Source organism: Rhipicephalus microplus, chromosome 2 (genome assembly GCF_043290135.1).
Source record: "Rhipicephalus microplus isolate Deutch F79 chromosome 2, USDA_Rmic, whole genome shotgun sequence".
In the NCBI taxonomy this organism is placed as follows: domain Eukaryota; kingdom Metazoa; phylum Arthropoda; class Arachnida; order Ixodida; family Ixodidae; genus Rhipicephalus; species Rhipicephalus microplus.
In genome coordinates, this window is record NC_134701.1 from 277,822,215 (window position 1) to 277,838,619 (window position 16,405).

The window sequence follows — 16,405 nt, forward strand, 5'->3', positions numbered from 1 at the left end:
GTGTGAGTCGAAGAAAACAGTAGCAATCATAACCTGCCCACTGCTTTCGTTGTTCTGCGACCACTGCTTAGAAGTATGGCTAAAGGCTAATGGCAGGATCTGAGATCGATACTTCAGTCTTTATTCAGGACGCGGACTGAGTTTAAGCCTGCAAAATCGACCTTCGCTTAAGAAACGCCTACCACACGCCTACCATAAAAGCACCGCGGTCACCTGACAACAACAAGAGAGAAAAAATGAGAAAATAAAGAAAAAGTCAGCGTCATTTTTCTCCGACAAATGCAGCTCGGAGAAAAATGGCGCAGCGTTCTAAGGCACATCGCCAACGCGCTTTCGCATTACCAACGGGGTTATTCGAGCAATTGACGACATGCCGTAAACCTCGGTTCACAGTTCTTAGGACTCTCAGAAGATAGCTTAGCGTGTAAGAAAGCAAGGGTCTCAAACTCGCCTCAGCCAGCGGGCCACATTTACGCAAATTGGTCTCGCTAGGGCCGAGACAGCGAAGAAGATACGAGTGCGCGGGGGTGGGGTGGGGGAATTAAGTTGTCACAAATTGCCAGGAAACGTTGTCACTTGAAAGAAAAGCATTACAATGTCTCAAACACCGGTTATTGCTGAAGGAGAGTTGACGCCAGGGTTTGAACAGCGTGTCGATATTGATCGCCAAAATTACTAAAATAGTGGCGCCGATTCTGAAATGCCGTTTTTGTTTCGCGGTTACGTTTCAACACACGGTGACCACATGGAGTGCTTTACAGAAAGAACGCTCTAGACCAGTCATACCTGTCGAGCCCCCAAACATATTTATTCGGCAAATCAAATAAAGCTGAATGAAGACAATCATGTTGGTACCATGAGCCGTAAGCTGAAGGTTCGAGGACGCGGGTTCGATTCCCGGCCACGGCGACCATATCTCAACAGCGGGGTGCGATGCAAGAACACCCGCGTACCTTGATTCAAGTTAAAGAGTCCCTTGTGGTCAAAATTAAGCCAGGGCCACCCACGACGGCGTGTACGTCATAATAATATTACGGGTCTTGCAGGTAAAACAACACAAATTACTTTCTTTATTGTACAGTCAGACTCGATTTAGCAGGGCGCAGATTGCTATTATTCGACGTTATATTTTATTGTAAAAATAAATCACTTTTTTATTTGGCCAATGTATCATTTAATAAGTAAGCTATCAAACTGGGTACCCGCTGCATTGTATAAATAAAAAATGCAGGTCGATCTGTAACTTGATACAGAAATAAAGTGATTTTTAATGATAACTACTGTTGTTTCAATTGCGCCGTGGGTGTATGTCACGTCAGCCCTGTATGTGTATTTGGTGTCACAAATGAATACCGCTAATTACGTCAATGAAAATGAGGGGCAATGTTGCCAAAAGGAAGTGACTAGATTTATAATTTCGCAGTGGCTCTGGCACACGAATCTTATACTGACCAAACCACAAAAACTGACCGATACAGAGGCATAAAAGTGCAATAGAGCATCATACATTTAATAAATATTCGTCAAAAGCATTGATTAAATAGCTAATTAATAATTGATAAATTGCAGCTTTTTAAAGACTGCAACAAAACCGATATGCTTGAAAAGGATCGATGGCATGAACACGACGTAACTCCAGATGCAGGCCACAGATTGCGCAGCAGTTTAAGCTTGCAAGGACAAATAATAATTTCATTTTTTTTTTTCGATGGTTCACAAAATGAGTGACAGCGGAGGTTTATTCTCGCGACTCGGTCTCGTCAGGAATTCGTGGCGAAGATGCGAGAAACGTTGGCGCCAGTGCTTCGTGGAGATCCACTGGACAAGCGCCGTCGCCAGGGCGTCAGCCAGATTAAGTAGTAGGAGAATGGACACTCCCAGGTACATGCCCAACAGGCCCCCGGCACGGCTGAGCACGGTGGCGAACTGCGAATCAAAACGTTCATTACATAAGCGCACCCGTCTGGATGTGCTCTGAAGCACCGTTTACTGAATAGGTCATGGAAGTAAGAACAATAAAATTAAGTAGACACATAATAGTCATCTCACGACCTCTTAGACCCGTTAATGGCCATGAACAATATACAGGCATTGTTATTAAGGCTAAACCCTTAAAAGCCCCGTCGAATGTACATAATCAGTCGGCGTCGAGTGGTCTGAGCGCCAACACAAGGATTGCTAAAAATCATCAAGTGACGAGTCACAGATCTCTAAAATATGTGACGTCACCATATGCATCGCATAGCGTGACGCACCAAATTATGACGTCATCACATATCGTCGTTCATGGAGTTCTTTCCCCATGCCGTCATTTGGTTATAGGCGTGTACCGTTCACTGAGGCGATGCAAAACCAGCGGAAATGCAGAGAGCTTGCGTTGCCCCCGATCCTAGAAGCTGTGAAAAACAATGTTAGGCACAGACGGCTCCCGAGGAGGGCGGGAGAGAGTCAGTACATAGACTGAAAATAAAGATAAAAAGAATATAGCTTCCACCTTCGAGAAGTCTTAAACGAGTGCATAAAAAACTATGCGAGTTTGTGTTTTTTTTTTTCAGTCGTCCTCACCTGCACTTTAGGGGCCCTTGCTCTCACGCGTGTCTGAGGTGACTGCCGGTAAACGTTGACCACTGCTTGGTGTCCGCCAGGAAAGCTATGAGCCGCAGCATTTGTAGAATACAATAAATGAACGTTAAACGCTTTCCTAATAAATCAGAAGGCCAACAGATAGTTTTCATATGGCACATACCTCTTATCGCCACTTGAAGTATTCATCCCCTGTGGTTAAAGCACTAAATGTACTTTTTCTTCGAGAAGGAGATACTTAAAAAAACACAGCTCTTCCTTACCTTCCGTGTGTGCAATGCTGTGGTACTCGTTGAAGTGTAGTACGCGATATCCCTGATTGAATGCAACGACAAAAGACATGACCGCTTTATAAAGCTGTACATAAGAATAAATTCAGGCTTCGGCGCGAAAAAGCTTGGAAAGCTGGCGTGGATGTTTCGGTTACTCTTGATCTTTTATACAGCCAAGTTTGCTGATACACCAAAGTGACGCAGAAATCGGAGCATCAAAAGGAACTCTACATAAACATGTTTAGGAACTGAATACAGCACGTTCCATGAATTTGAAGAGGGTTGCTTAGACAAGAGCACTGTACTATAAACGTATATATATATATATATATATATATATATATATATATATATATATATATATATATATATATATATATATATATATATATATATAAGGGAAAAAAGTGTATACCTAAGGGCTCATTTTTCCGTGTTTTAACACAATGTTAATGAGATATAACAGACAGTAATGCCAAGGAATGTACAGGGGAAGTTATTAAAACCAATGGAATGTAAATAAGAAGAAAGAAAAGTGGATGAAAAAATTACCAACTGTGAGCAGGAATCGAACCTACGACCTTCGAATTACGCGTTCGATGCTCTAACCACTGAGCTATCACATATCACATATCATATATATATATATATATATATATATATATATATATATATATATATATATATATATATATTGTAATGATATTAAATAGTGGGGCTCAGGCAAGGGCGCAGGCAGGGTTACGGAAGCGGAGGAAGAGGAAGCAGAATAAGAACAGCCGGCCTGCAGCAAAGGCGTTGTCTCTTATTTCTCGTCGTTACAATGGCGCAGTCGACGAAGAAAACGGCTTACGTCTCGGTTTCGTCATCCACAACGCCCGCCGACGTGCAGCCGCGGTAAGCGTCGCTTGAGGACGGCGTCAAGCCCTCCTCGGCAGCTGTTTACTGACACCACCGTTCGGGGACGGCGTCAAGGCCTCCTCGGCGGCTCCAGCACCCGTTACCGGTACCAGTTCACCATAAGGAACGCCGTCACGCTTCTTCGCTGATGGAACCCGCAAGGCGTCCGTCGCGGCCAGCATCGATCCCAGTACCGACGGATGGCGTCCAGGCCTCCGTTGTGGTTCCGGGAAACTTGTCCTGGGACGCGACACGTCGCGGCAACCATGCGCACGGGCCTCTCTCACCTAGGGATGGCGTACATGCCTCCTCCATACCTGGCAACCTGTCGGCGCTTCAAGCACCCACCGTGTACGGCGTCGAGGCCTACCCGGCGGCGCAAGACCGCTTCATCTACGCCACAGTACCAGGTCACAACTCATCACATGGGTTCCGCTTGCCTGGGAACGTCGTTGACGCTTCCAGCGCCCTGGAACCCATGTCCACGATTCCTACCACAGCTGGATTTCCAAGGGACGCCGTCCACGCGTCCTTGGTCAGCAATTGTACCACCTCGAGTACCGCAGTCACTGTATCCTCCGCTGAGGCGGGCCTTGGCTCTTCGTGCGGATCGCACGACAGCGCAGCGGAGCTGCAGCATACCATCGCGCAACTCCGCGTCACGACCAACGCCCTCATAGCGTCGAGCTCCCAGCTACGTCCTGCCATCTTGCCAACATTGTGCGCACTCAATGCCATGTTGGCTGCGGCCGCCTCACAAAACTTCGAGGTAAGCTCGCCCGAGAACCGTCGCAATCTCGGACGTTCTCTCACGGAGGTATCAGAGCAAGTGAACTGCTTGGCGTGGGCACATTTCGGAGTTTTGCCCGCAGTCCCGCCATCGCCGATTTCCTTCGAGCTACCGGAGTTTCGCGGCTTCCAGGACGATGCCAGGGAATGGGTGGCAACCGTCAACGCTGTCGGAGATCACGCAGCGTGGACGGACCAAAAGAAGTGGGGCATGGCCATAGACCGCCTTCGGAATGCTGCCGCGGCTTGGCATCGATACGAAGGCGTGCGGCAGACGTCCTGGGTGGACTGGAGTGACAAGCTCATAGCTGCTTTTGGACGGAGTCACCATCACCTCTCCACGGCCACCCAGTCTTACGCGACCGCTACCGAGAATAGATCCCAGAAGGAGACCACCCTCGCGGCTTCAGCTGTATTTTGCAGCTTCCCGACAGCCAATTTGACCACCTGCCCTGGGACGAACGGCCCTACGGTGCTGACCCTCACTTCGAAGCGACATCTCCTGATATCACGTCAGTCTGTGGCCGAGTGTGCGGACGTCTGCCACACGCTAAGCGCCGCTTCCTTCAAAGTCACTGTCAGCAAAGACCTACCAGAGAAGGTAATACTTCCGGTTGGTGACAGGTCATCTGACAATGAAGGCTCTACTGCACGTGAAACTATAGGAATAAGCAGCTTGAGCATGAGTCCGACAAAGGCAGTGCTGCAAGAGCACGCGTTGCCTCTCAAGCTGCAACCTGAGCTCGGCTCTCAGATGACTACAAAGACACCCCGACGCCCCTTGCCACACCGCAAGCAACGCAGGCGTCGACGCTCAGTGCAGCAGGTGACGGTGCAGCGTGGACTATTTCCAGCATTTGTAACGCGACTGCGACAGGATGCTCAGACCGACGAGATTAAACCAACGCGGCCACTTTGCAGGAGTCTGTATCTCCTGCTAGCGGCATCTTGTCCGGGTCAACAGCGTTGGCCCCATCGTGGACGACGCCTGCACCGACCATCACGTCACAGCCAGTGTCGTCCTCCGGAATCTCCTTCAACAGACTTCCATGTGAAATATCAGCTTGGCCGAGCCCGGCCACCTCGGAATAGTCAATGCCGCCCACCGGAGACATTGTCGGTAGCCCACGAGGCTCGCAGTCGGGGCCGAGTGTAATGATATTAAATAGTGGGGCTCAGGCAAGGGCGCAGGCAGGGTTACGGAAGCGGAGGAAGAGGAAGCAGAATAAGAACAGCCGGCCTGCAGCAAAGGCGTTGTCTCTTATTTCTCGTCGTTACAATATATATATATATATATATATATATATATATATATATATATATATATATATATATATATATATATATATATATATATATATATGAAGGTATAGGATATGGCACAACGGGAGCGTTGTCAACAAGGATAAATATATTTATTTCCCAACAGTTTCGGGAGGGGACCTCCCTTCATCAGGGGATGAGTTATACACTTCCTAGTATAACTCATCCCCTGATGAAGGGAGGTCCCCTCCCGAAACTGTTGGGAAATAAATATATTTATCCTTGTTGACAACGCTCCCGTTGTGCCATATCCCATACCTTCACGAAGACTAACTGGCCCATTGAATTATTACTCCCATTATATATATATATATATATATATATATATATATATATATATATATATATATATATATATATATATATATATATATATATATATATATATATATATATATATATATATATATATGGGAGACCAGGCAAGTCCCGTAAACATACATAGTTGTGTATATTTGATAAAGAAAAGCAAGGGTAACTGATAAAAAATTACAAAATTTTGCGCGATTCGTTCAACTTTTCAGATAAACTGCAAGCTCAGTAAATTCACATAATTTAAACGGCAGTATCACTTAGCACTTGTTGTGTTTATCTATGACTTTCCTTCTACGATTACAGAATTTCCTTAGAGCAATGTTATCAAGCTTCGAACGTCGGAACACTCACAGGCACGGTTGGGAGCATTCGCAGCTCCCGCCTCCACGGCCGATTTTCATCTCCGTCGTTTTCGCGCACGTGACAGGGCCTGCGGTCGAAGGGTTCAAGTTTAATTTCGCTGCAGTACGGTATAATTATGTCGAGACCAATATTGGTGCAGCCACACGCTACTGGTGCGAAGATTTGGAAACAGCGGAGCTCTTATCATCCTTACAACACTACTGTTCACTCATTTCCCTTTGTCACCCCCCTTGCTATGTTGCAGTGCACACAGCTATGCTATGTTCTATACACTCTTCCCTTCTCTCTGCTCCTCACCCTCACTTACCCCCTTGCTATACTATACTATACTATGCATGGCTATACTTTCCTTTCTCTCTCTGTTTGATTCTCTCTTTTCCTTTCTTTCTCTTTCTCGTTCTCTCTACCATATCAAAGCAATAATACGGTTGGGAGAGATCACGCCGCTCACGTTCAGACTTCAGGTACCGGGGTTCGAGTGCCTCCACACTCAAAAGATTTGTTTTGTTTTAATTATTCCTCTTCTCCTCATCTCTGCTTCCCAGTTGCTCTTTTCCGTGCAGTGGACAAGGTGACATCTACACACACGTTGCCCCTCACTTCTCTCTCTCTTCTCCTTTAATCCCCTTCCCCCAGTGCAGGGTAGCAAACCGGACGTGCGTCTGGTTGACCTCCCTGCCTTTCACCTCTTCCCTTCCCTCTCCTCCTGCTCCTTCCTCCAACACTTTGCTAAGCGGCGCATGGTGACGTCATCACTCCGGCTGAGGAAAGCCACAGTTTCCGGGCACACCACCGGACCTATAGCTCAAGCTTTGAACAGCGCCACTGTTCATTGCGATGTCTTCAGCGACTACAGACACTGTAAGTGTCAGCGTCGAGAAATAGCAGTGCGGCTCGGTAGTTCTCACCAGCAGTGCCTTCGAGGGGGCAGGTGGGAGCGTCGTTTATGGGGCCTCTGCCAGGGCGCATGTACTGCGGAGAAACGCAGCCACACGCTTCAAAGATTTGAACTTGGTAGCAGTAGTCACGGCATTCCTGTCGAGAACAACAAATTTACAATGTATATCTGCAAACGTATTCTCGTGGTTTCATAATAATTTTCATGATCTAGCATACTCCCTCTAATGGTGCAGTCGCTAATAAAGTACCTCAGCAAATATGTGCATACTTCTGATCGTAAAAAGGGCATACGTGAAACAACGTGTGCGTTTCAAAGGGAGAAGGCAACTATCAAATTATATGCGACAGTTTGTGAGAAAAGGTGACTGTTACAGGCACGCCGCAGCTTCGTAATAACGTCGCTTGGAAAATTTATGCTCGAGCGTGCAATCACTTAAAGGTAATATCTGTTTTGGTTGGCCAGCCGCATCAACCTAATCATAATCGATGTTTTACGTCCCAAACCCACAATAGTCTGGAGAGAGACGCCGTATGGAGGGTTCGAGAAATTTTGACCATCTGGCGCTCTTTACGTTTTTTTTTTTTTTACACCTCCTTGCGTACGCCTAAATATGAGTACACGGATCTCCGCATTTCGCCTCCATCAAAATAAAAACGACCGGGTGAATGCTGTGAACTTAAAACATCGTTCTAAAACAAATGTGGTAGTGTAAATGTACTTATTAGCAACGCGTTTCTTGAATGTCCGGACTGCCAAATCCACAATATCTACGAGTGGCACTGATTTCACAACAAACTGAATGTTTCTAATTTGATACGACTAATCTGCCGACATGGACTGACATTAGTTTGCCTCCTGCGTCCCAAAAACACGGTTATTCAGTAATGTATCTCTAAGGGTTTGTTCCCGCGCACGTATACAGTGAAGTTCGATTATCGCGAACCCCGCAAATCTCGCTATGTTTCTTCCCCTCATATACTCACATGCGCGGTGTAGTGCTTCTCGCTGTCGACGTATTCGCTTATCTCGGGTGGCCACTGACTGCGACACGGGTTCTGATAGGGATGGCCCAGCCTCTTAAACTCGGCCTGCAACACGGCAGAACATGCACGCAACCGACATTTCTCTCTATACGTACAGAGTAAGCCGTGCAGGGGCGACTAACTCTTTCCATAAAAAAAAAAGTCTGTATTGGTATTTTTTAAGCCAAGGTTTATATGGTGATTCTGTATTTATATGGTGATTCTGTATTTATATGGTGATTCTGTATTTGGACTCAATTGAAGCAAAACGATCGTAGCCAAGTCATCGAACTTGACTCACGCGGTCCACGGATATGTAGGTAGAGAAGCCGGGTGCCACGAACGTGACATCTTTGGCGACGTCAATCTCGCGCCACGGGTAGTGAACCATAATGGCGAATCCAGCTTCGACGGTGAGCGGGACGTATTCATTCAGCTCCACGTCCAGGACCAGGCTCAGTCCTGGGTGGACACAGGAATTAAGGGGATCGTCGCGAGAGAAAAGCGTCTTCATTAGTATGCAATAGCTTCCCATCTGTCTCACTCCATCTACATTTTGAACGCGGTACTCAAACATTGTCATATGCCTATATGTATACATTTGAAATATTTCACTTAAAACATTTAACAAACTTCAAAAAAAAAGTTTAACGGGGGGTTATGACCCGAGCCGGGTGATACAGAAGTCAGAATAACATAATGAAAAAGGTGGCAGTGTACTTGTATGCCACATTTTCTCACTTAGAAACGGGAGAAAGAATAAAAAAAAAGAAAAGACCAGGGAGAGCAACTGACGTCGAACTGCGTAGGCGTGCTGCAAACGCTGAAAGAAGAAAAAAAAAGGGGGGGGAAGACATTATAGAGCGCAAACTACCAACAATTCATTTTGATATCAAGAAGTCATTATATAAACACGTACTTTATATACCGCAAGGCATATGTATTACAATATCCTGCACTATCACCTGAGCGACCGCCTGCAGACTGTGTGTGCACCCCGAGTGTGCTCGTGATTGTGTGTACCTTCTCATCTCTCTGCAACCTCTTTTCTCCCCTTCATCCCTTCCCCAGTGCAGGGTAGCAAACCGGATGTGCGTCTGGTTAACCTCCCTGCCTTTCCTTGCATCTTTATCTCTCTATCATATACTATCATACACTATCAGTTTTCTTGATCTCAAGATAAACAGTTGGTAGCATGCCCTCTATTCTGTCTCTTCTTCTGCTTTTTTTTATTTCTGTCTGCTTGGGCAACACGTCAAGATTTCGCTATTAGGCAACTATAGCCTGCAAAAAAGTATTTATATACAGCAAAATATTGGCAACATGAGTGGCAAGCGCCAACGGCAGGACTAATTTTGTTTGACGAGTTAGCAGTTTTCGAAAAAGAGGGTTCTGTTTTAAACGTGAACGTAACAAAGACATAGCGGAAGAATAGTCGCAACTCGCGACCGTGAAACGACTTTCCCAACTTATCACGTATTAACGATGATGTTCTTACCATGTCTGCATCCGTCATTCATGTCTCTGACGTAATGTGTGCCCCTTTTCCGATTGCAGCCGACGCAGACACATTCTCCGTATGGGTGCACCGACTTCATCCCAAGAAGGCTGAGTGAATATTGACACAAACATATTTGCGTTACACCGTGAACAAAAATGGCATACAGTCGAACCACTCTGTAACTTATTATCATTTTGCTACGTCCAGCGGTGTTTTTTTTTTTTGCGCTAGCATGCAAAAACGAAGTCTTTAGAAGCTTCTTTAGAAATTAGGTTTCAAATGTATACCATAAATAACCATTAAAATGCTCATGGTCCACTCCGAGTGCCGTGACTGAGACGAATACACGAACAACACAGAAATGCTGTTGTGACGTGTATGGCGACAAGTTCAATTACAGGTACACTAAAACACTTCGAGTTCAAAGACGAGGGAGGGGTTTGTTTGACGCCTTCAGTTCTCTTTCTATAGGTACGTTTTCGACACTTACTTATTAACGATGCCCGCGGAGTTCAGCCATTGTAAGGATTTCGTTCCTTGCGGTTGCGCGATGTCATCTTCAATTCTATCGTCGAAAGCGCACAAAATGAAATGCAGTTCGCTTGATCGTGCACAACGTGATCGCATGTCTTTACTTCTCAGTACTTCTCTGTCTGTTGTGCGTTCCCGCGCTTTTATTTAGCCGAACGAATATGAAATATACCAACTAGTCCACCTACCTATCCTGTTGCATTGCGAAACATGGTAGAGTACAATCTATAATTGCTATACCTCTTATATTGACCGACGGACAGCTTGTACCTTCATGACGTCACGTGAACAGGCTGCTGGCGTCACGATCAGTGGCTTTTAGTATTTTCGTGAGCCGTTCTGACAGCTTGTGTTCACGTCAGCCTGGCTTGAATCCGGATTTACGTGACGTCATGTCCACGTGACGCCAGTCGGGCTAGCCCTTGTTTGTGCGAGAAAAGGGATTACTGTCGCCGCTTCCAACGTGATCAACAAGCCGGCCATGCGTTGCGTACTTGTCCTTATGGCAGTCTTCGCCATTCAGGGTGCACTGTCGCACCATCGCATTCATTTGATGTCCCAGGTGAAGGTCAGCAAATTGATTGTCGCGGAACACTGTCTTGATCCAATCGGTCAGTTCTCGCTGTTGTTCCAGGTCCTCCGTGCTCAACTGTATACAAAGTATAACGTGCAAACGAGCTATAGGAATAAAATTGGAACTTAATTAAGGCTAGCGGGACCTACGCACACATAACATATATCCAGGAGTTAGGTCCTAATGCTGCACATTCAGGTTTTTACAGAAACTAAATAGTAAGTGTGGATATTTGCAACAAGAACAGATTGCATGCTTAACATTAAGAAAACAAGAGAGGGAAAACCAAAAGACAATGTGCTAAAATTGAAACCCAAAAGACAAAACATTCAGTAACAATGCAAAACACTTTGTTGAACTGATCGATTGTAGTGCAATCTAACTCGCACTAATAAGCCCGCATCGCCATCATCCTAACTGCTGCCCCTTATCTTCGAGAGTCAGAACAAGCGCTACATTCTGGGCTCGTTGGTAACGCTTCATTCGCATCCAGTGGAATGGATGTGGCTCCTTCTCGTAGAAAACACAGCTGTTAACTTAACGGCTGGGTTTCCGAAAACTATTGAAAGCAAGTTTTTTTTTTTTTTTACAATACTCAAATCTTGCAAAGACACATGTGTCATTAGGCATACCACACCACACTTAACACACGCATCTCCAAAGAGTCACCGCAGCAATTAACAGAACCGCAGGCCGCCAACCGACAGTGTCCAGATATTTTGCTGGGTGGTTTCTTTCTATGGGCTAGAAGTCTGTCTAATAGCAAAGCACACATTGCAGAGGACCGCGTACGCACATGAAATCAACACTAGTCACCTAAAGTCGCATTTGGCTTGATTAATTATTAGTATTTTTTTTTTTTGAGTGCGCATAGCGTGCATTTGTCCGCGGAAACGACCAGGTCACCTTGGTTTTCGTAGCCAATCGTACCCCTGTTTTTTTTAGTCATCATGGCAACGATGCTGGCCAAGAGCAAACAATTGCTTGAGCAAAAACGACATGCGGAGGCTCTATATGGGGCGACTTTCCCCAAACTTCACCGTAGCGTCGTCACGCCTCCACCTTATTTTACAGCGAAAGCTGTTAATGAAATCACAACAAGGGTCACATGCGCCGTAGTTGTCCGCCGCCGCCAGTGTCCATAACCACTATCGCACGAAATAGCAACTGAAAAACACCAAGGACACAATGGTATGTTTGAAACCGAGTCCGCTGCGTGCCAGTCCGGCATTCTACTACTGAGCCACGTCGGTGCTTGGAACTCTATTGCCGACTAGGCTTAAGGCATACTTCATGTCGGAATAAGAATCGGTTAATGTGAGTCATAAGCGTTTTGGAACAGCAAAGGAACAACCATGCAACCAGGCGACAAACAATGCGAACTGCGTAACGAGTGGGTCGTCAAATGCGCCAACCCATAAAAAAAAAAAAACCTTCAGACATAATTCTTCATCGTCGTAAGCCACGTGCAGTATCCAAAAATTTCACAAACATTGCGTAAAAGTGTGTAACGGGAACAACGTTTTTCTGAAGAGTGGAGAAGGATGGCATAGTAAACGCCTCCCTACTACACAAAAATTATCAATTATGGCGTAGTGGGTACCCTGCAAGTGTGCTTGTAGCAGTTACCCAAAGAGTGTTTAAATAACGCTCTGAAAGGCCCCTCTTCTAGCCTTCGCTCTTTGCGGCGCGTTCCGCGCAGGCCTGGTGATGTTTCCTCCATGACGTTTCAATGCTGTGTGAAAAAAGTACTTTCATTATTAGTAGCGCCTAAACATTTCGATCTTTAAGCGTGCACGCAATTACGTGCCGTACACTGGTTTTTGTAGTGCCAACAGGTTAGTCCTGCTACACAGGAGGCGCGAATGGCACCAATGATTCAAGAATTCAAATTCAAATGGCGCGAATGATTCAAGAATTTAATATTCGCGTAGCTACATTGATCAGGTGGTGTCATCTCGCGGGGCGCCGTTGAATAAAAAAACGTCTGCAATCTCGAAGCCAATGGTGGTAAATAGATCAATGACCGTTGTTGCTGCTGTGGCTCCCGCTGCTTTCTGTCTGCTGCTACTAGCGCAGTAAAGCTGGGCAACGTTGTGCACGGAGTGACGTCAGTAGGTCCGGTCGGTGCGCTTCTTGAGGCGGGTAATTTGAAGTGCGCTAACCCGATGCGGACCACTAAAACGTGATTTTATTTCTAGAGTAGGCCCCTTCTTGGCACGAAACGAACAATACGAGGTTTATGGGCCGCCATTTGAACCATCAACGTCGACTTGATAGTTGCCTTTAGTGTCCCTTTAACGTAGTCAGCTGAAGAAGGGGAAAATACACTTACGAAAGAGTAATTTTGCGAACTCTGAGTCTAGTCAATTTTGCTGCATTAGTATCGCACAACTTACAACTTGTACGAGCAGACACATGATAACACTATACAATAGAAATTCGTTGAAAAGTCAAGCCACGGGATTTTCGATCCCTTGAGAGCCTCACCGCGATGTCCCGGTGGGCAGTGGAGTTGCAGAGGAGGCGCCTCCAGTATTGCAATGCCTCGTCGTGCTCGTGAACAGGCGGCAGGCGAGGGGTGCAAAGGGCCGACAGGCGCATCGGATTCATGTTGCACACGGTCACAGCGGGGAAGGTAGGTCGCGCCGGCTCGTGCACCGATACGGTTACGATATCGTCAAAGCGAAGGTAGTCGGTCACGACAGCACTCAGGTCTTGCGCCATGAGCAGCGCGAGCGACAGCCACACCAGAAGCCAGGTCACTCGCCGAAGCCGTGGCAAGGGCGCCGAACCCGCAGCCAGCCGAAGACCAGGAACGGCGCTTCGCTGCAGAGCCGACCTGAAGATGCACAGCGCTCTTTCGTGTTCCCATTGCTAACAATAGCGCGGGCTGCATTGCATTGTAACACGATGTTAAAGTGTGTAAAGAGGAGACAATGGCGTACTCAGATTTGGGTGCACGTTAAAGAACCCCAGGTGGTCAAAATTTCCGGAGCCCTCCACTACGGCGTCTCTCATAATCATATGGTGGTTTTGGGACGTTAAACCCCGCAAATCAGGAGACAGTGGCCTCTTCCTTGTGTCCACTGTAGGCGCTCTCTCCTCCATACCCCTTGTTTCTTCCTAAAGCACATAAATAACTTCATCACTAAGCGCTAAGGCAATCAACATATCGCTCTTTCCGGCTATATACGCTACAATCTACGCTTGCGCAGTTGAAATCAATTGAAAAAACAAAATTTATCGCGCAAGATGGCAATGCGAGATAATAAGACAGAACGGGCTGCACGACCTAGCTGAATAGAAGATAATTCCCATCTGACCGAGGACTTAGTTCTTCATGACGTCACGAGAACAGACTTACGTGTCACATATTGTGTGTTAAGAAAAAAGAAAGACGGAAATTGCTTAGATTGATTGATATGTGAGGTTTAATGTCCCGAAACCACCATATGATTATGAGATACGCCATAGTAGAGTGCTCCGAAAATTTCGGCCACCTGGGGGTCTTTAACGTGCACACAAATCTGAGAGCACGGGCAGGCAGCATTTTCATCTCCATCGAGGATGCAGCCGCTGCAGCCGGGATTCGATACCGCGACCTGCGGGTCAGCAGCCGATGCCACTAGACCACCGCGGCGGGGCGAGAATTGTCAAGAAAAAAATGTTTGACTATATTGAACACGATGTACTCTACTATGGGGTGTCCCTGACTATACATCATCAAAGAAGGTTTTGATTCGTTGCCAAAAGTATACGACAAACGCATAAGGCAGCATAGCGCTCGTTCTTTGTGCCTTTAGGGGTTACTTATAACAGAAGCCCGCTGATACCTACAGGGGGTCACGCATTTATTTTACAAACAATTTGGAGCGTTCTCTCTCTTTCTTCAAAGCAAAGCAATCAATCAAATGCAGTGGCGAGAAGTACGTATAAGTTCGAATCTAAAGGGCAAGAATTGATAATGAAGTGGCTGCTTATCGAACGTACGGCCTGATGCAACATTACTAGATACTTTGGGCCTGATGACTCGCACGTCACTTAGCGGTCATCGCAAATCGCTTTTAATCGCTATCACAACGCTGCGTGTTATGTCATTGTGACACCTCACAATATCTACCTGATTTGCCTCTATATCTATTTAAAAAGCGCGGCGAAGCCTTTAAAAATAACCTGCAGCTGCCACAACTTTCAACCCGGGCATGCACAGAGGTTGCGTCGTGTACGAAACACATCAGCAAACGCCGAGCCATTCGTTGGTTGCTGAAGCCCCCATAAATTATTGTTCGAAGATATAACGGCGAACGAGGATGATACAGCAGGGTACGTGCCACGTATGGTTTACCCGAAATTAGAAAATACGAATTTCCTGGCAAGTTTCTCCTCAAGAGCGAAATGTGGACGCAAAAAGAGGTATACACTCGTAGAACGGGACCAATGGCTTGCATCGCAACAATTTCCCTACCTCAGGAATAGTAACGCCGATGGCATCATCTGTACACCTTCGGGACTCTGGAAGGGGTCAACCAGCTGAACTCGTCGAAGCATACCTAACTCGAGATCTGTAGCCATCAAGCACGTGCCTCCAAACGGCAGTTGTGGCAACTTCATCTCACACGACATAACCCCATTTCCTTGAAGCTCGGAAAACCTACATATTGCACTGCCACCAGCTTTGTATTGCGGGACTATATTAAAACTTCAGGGAACACAGAGAGAAGAGGGCCGGTCACTTTGTTCGCTTGTCGTCAATGATTTCGCTTGAATGAACCCGACGGATGTCCTCTCAGAGGGAGTGGTGGCCAGTCCATATCACGCCAGCAGCTAGACGGACTGTAAACGGCAGCAAATCGACATCTCGGGCTGCAAGCACGCCATTGCATACCCTCAGTTTGGTAATAATGAATGCGTCAACTTTACCGGGAGCGCGATCGAACTAATGCACCTCAACGTGTTCTTCCGATTGTACCGTAAAGTATCCATCGGATCTCGGTATTGTTTTCACGTCCACGGAGATGGCGTGACGTACGTGATTACACGGAGACTGTATATGATTGCTGTGAAAGCGCAAAAGGGTATAAGGTGGTTTCTTTTGAGCGACACGTGCGATTTCCCCATGTACTGCAGTGAACATTCGTCTACAAACAAAGAAAAAGAAAGATATGCTCGCACAGGCTGTACATGGGGCGTCTATATACTTTCGAAGTGTTCTTTTTCTAAAAGAACTAACTCCCCTTTTACTGAAACTGGAGAAAACAGTACAATTATTTTACCATTTACGTCACTAAAACACGTACCCGGGCTAAAAGTTGACGCCATCCTTGAGCT

General features: G+C 46.3%; 1 protein-coding gene across 3 annotated transcripts; it reads right to left on the bottom strand.

The window, feature by feature from the left end:
- Positions 1-1,558: 1,558 nt before the first annotated feature.
- On the bottom strand, positions 1,559-13,974 carry LOC119160092 (degenerin del-1-like). 3 transcript variants are annotated; one of them, XM_075882074.1, is made up of 11 exons: positions 13,565-13,974; positions 10,995-11,149; positions 9,967-10,076; positions 8,770-8,930; positions 8,430-8,534; positions 7,454-7,580; positions 6,534-6,612; positions 2,847-2,898; positions 2,747-2,775; positions 2,566-2,650; positions 1,559-1,926 (listed from the first exon to the last, which is right to left on the bottom strand). In XM_075882074.1, exons 1-11 carry the CDS (start codon positions 13,799-13,801, stop codon positions 1,714-1,716), a joined length of 1,353 nt encoding a protein of 450 aa, XP_075738189.1. In that variant the 5' UTR covers positions 13,802-13,974; the 3' UTR covers positions 1,559-1,713. The 3 variants fall into 3 exon arrangements, with proteins under 3 accessions (XP_075738189.1, XP_075738190.1, XP_075738191.1); XM_075882075.1 differs by lacking the exon at positions 8,430-8,534 and having other exon boundaries at positions 13,565-13,973; XM_075882076.1 differs by lacking the exons at positions 2,566-2,650; positions 2,747-2,775; positions 2,847-2,898 and having other exon boundaries at positions 1,564-1,926; positions 13,565-13,972.
- Between the last annotated feature and the right edge of the window lie 2,431 nt (positions 13,975-16,405).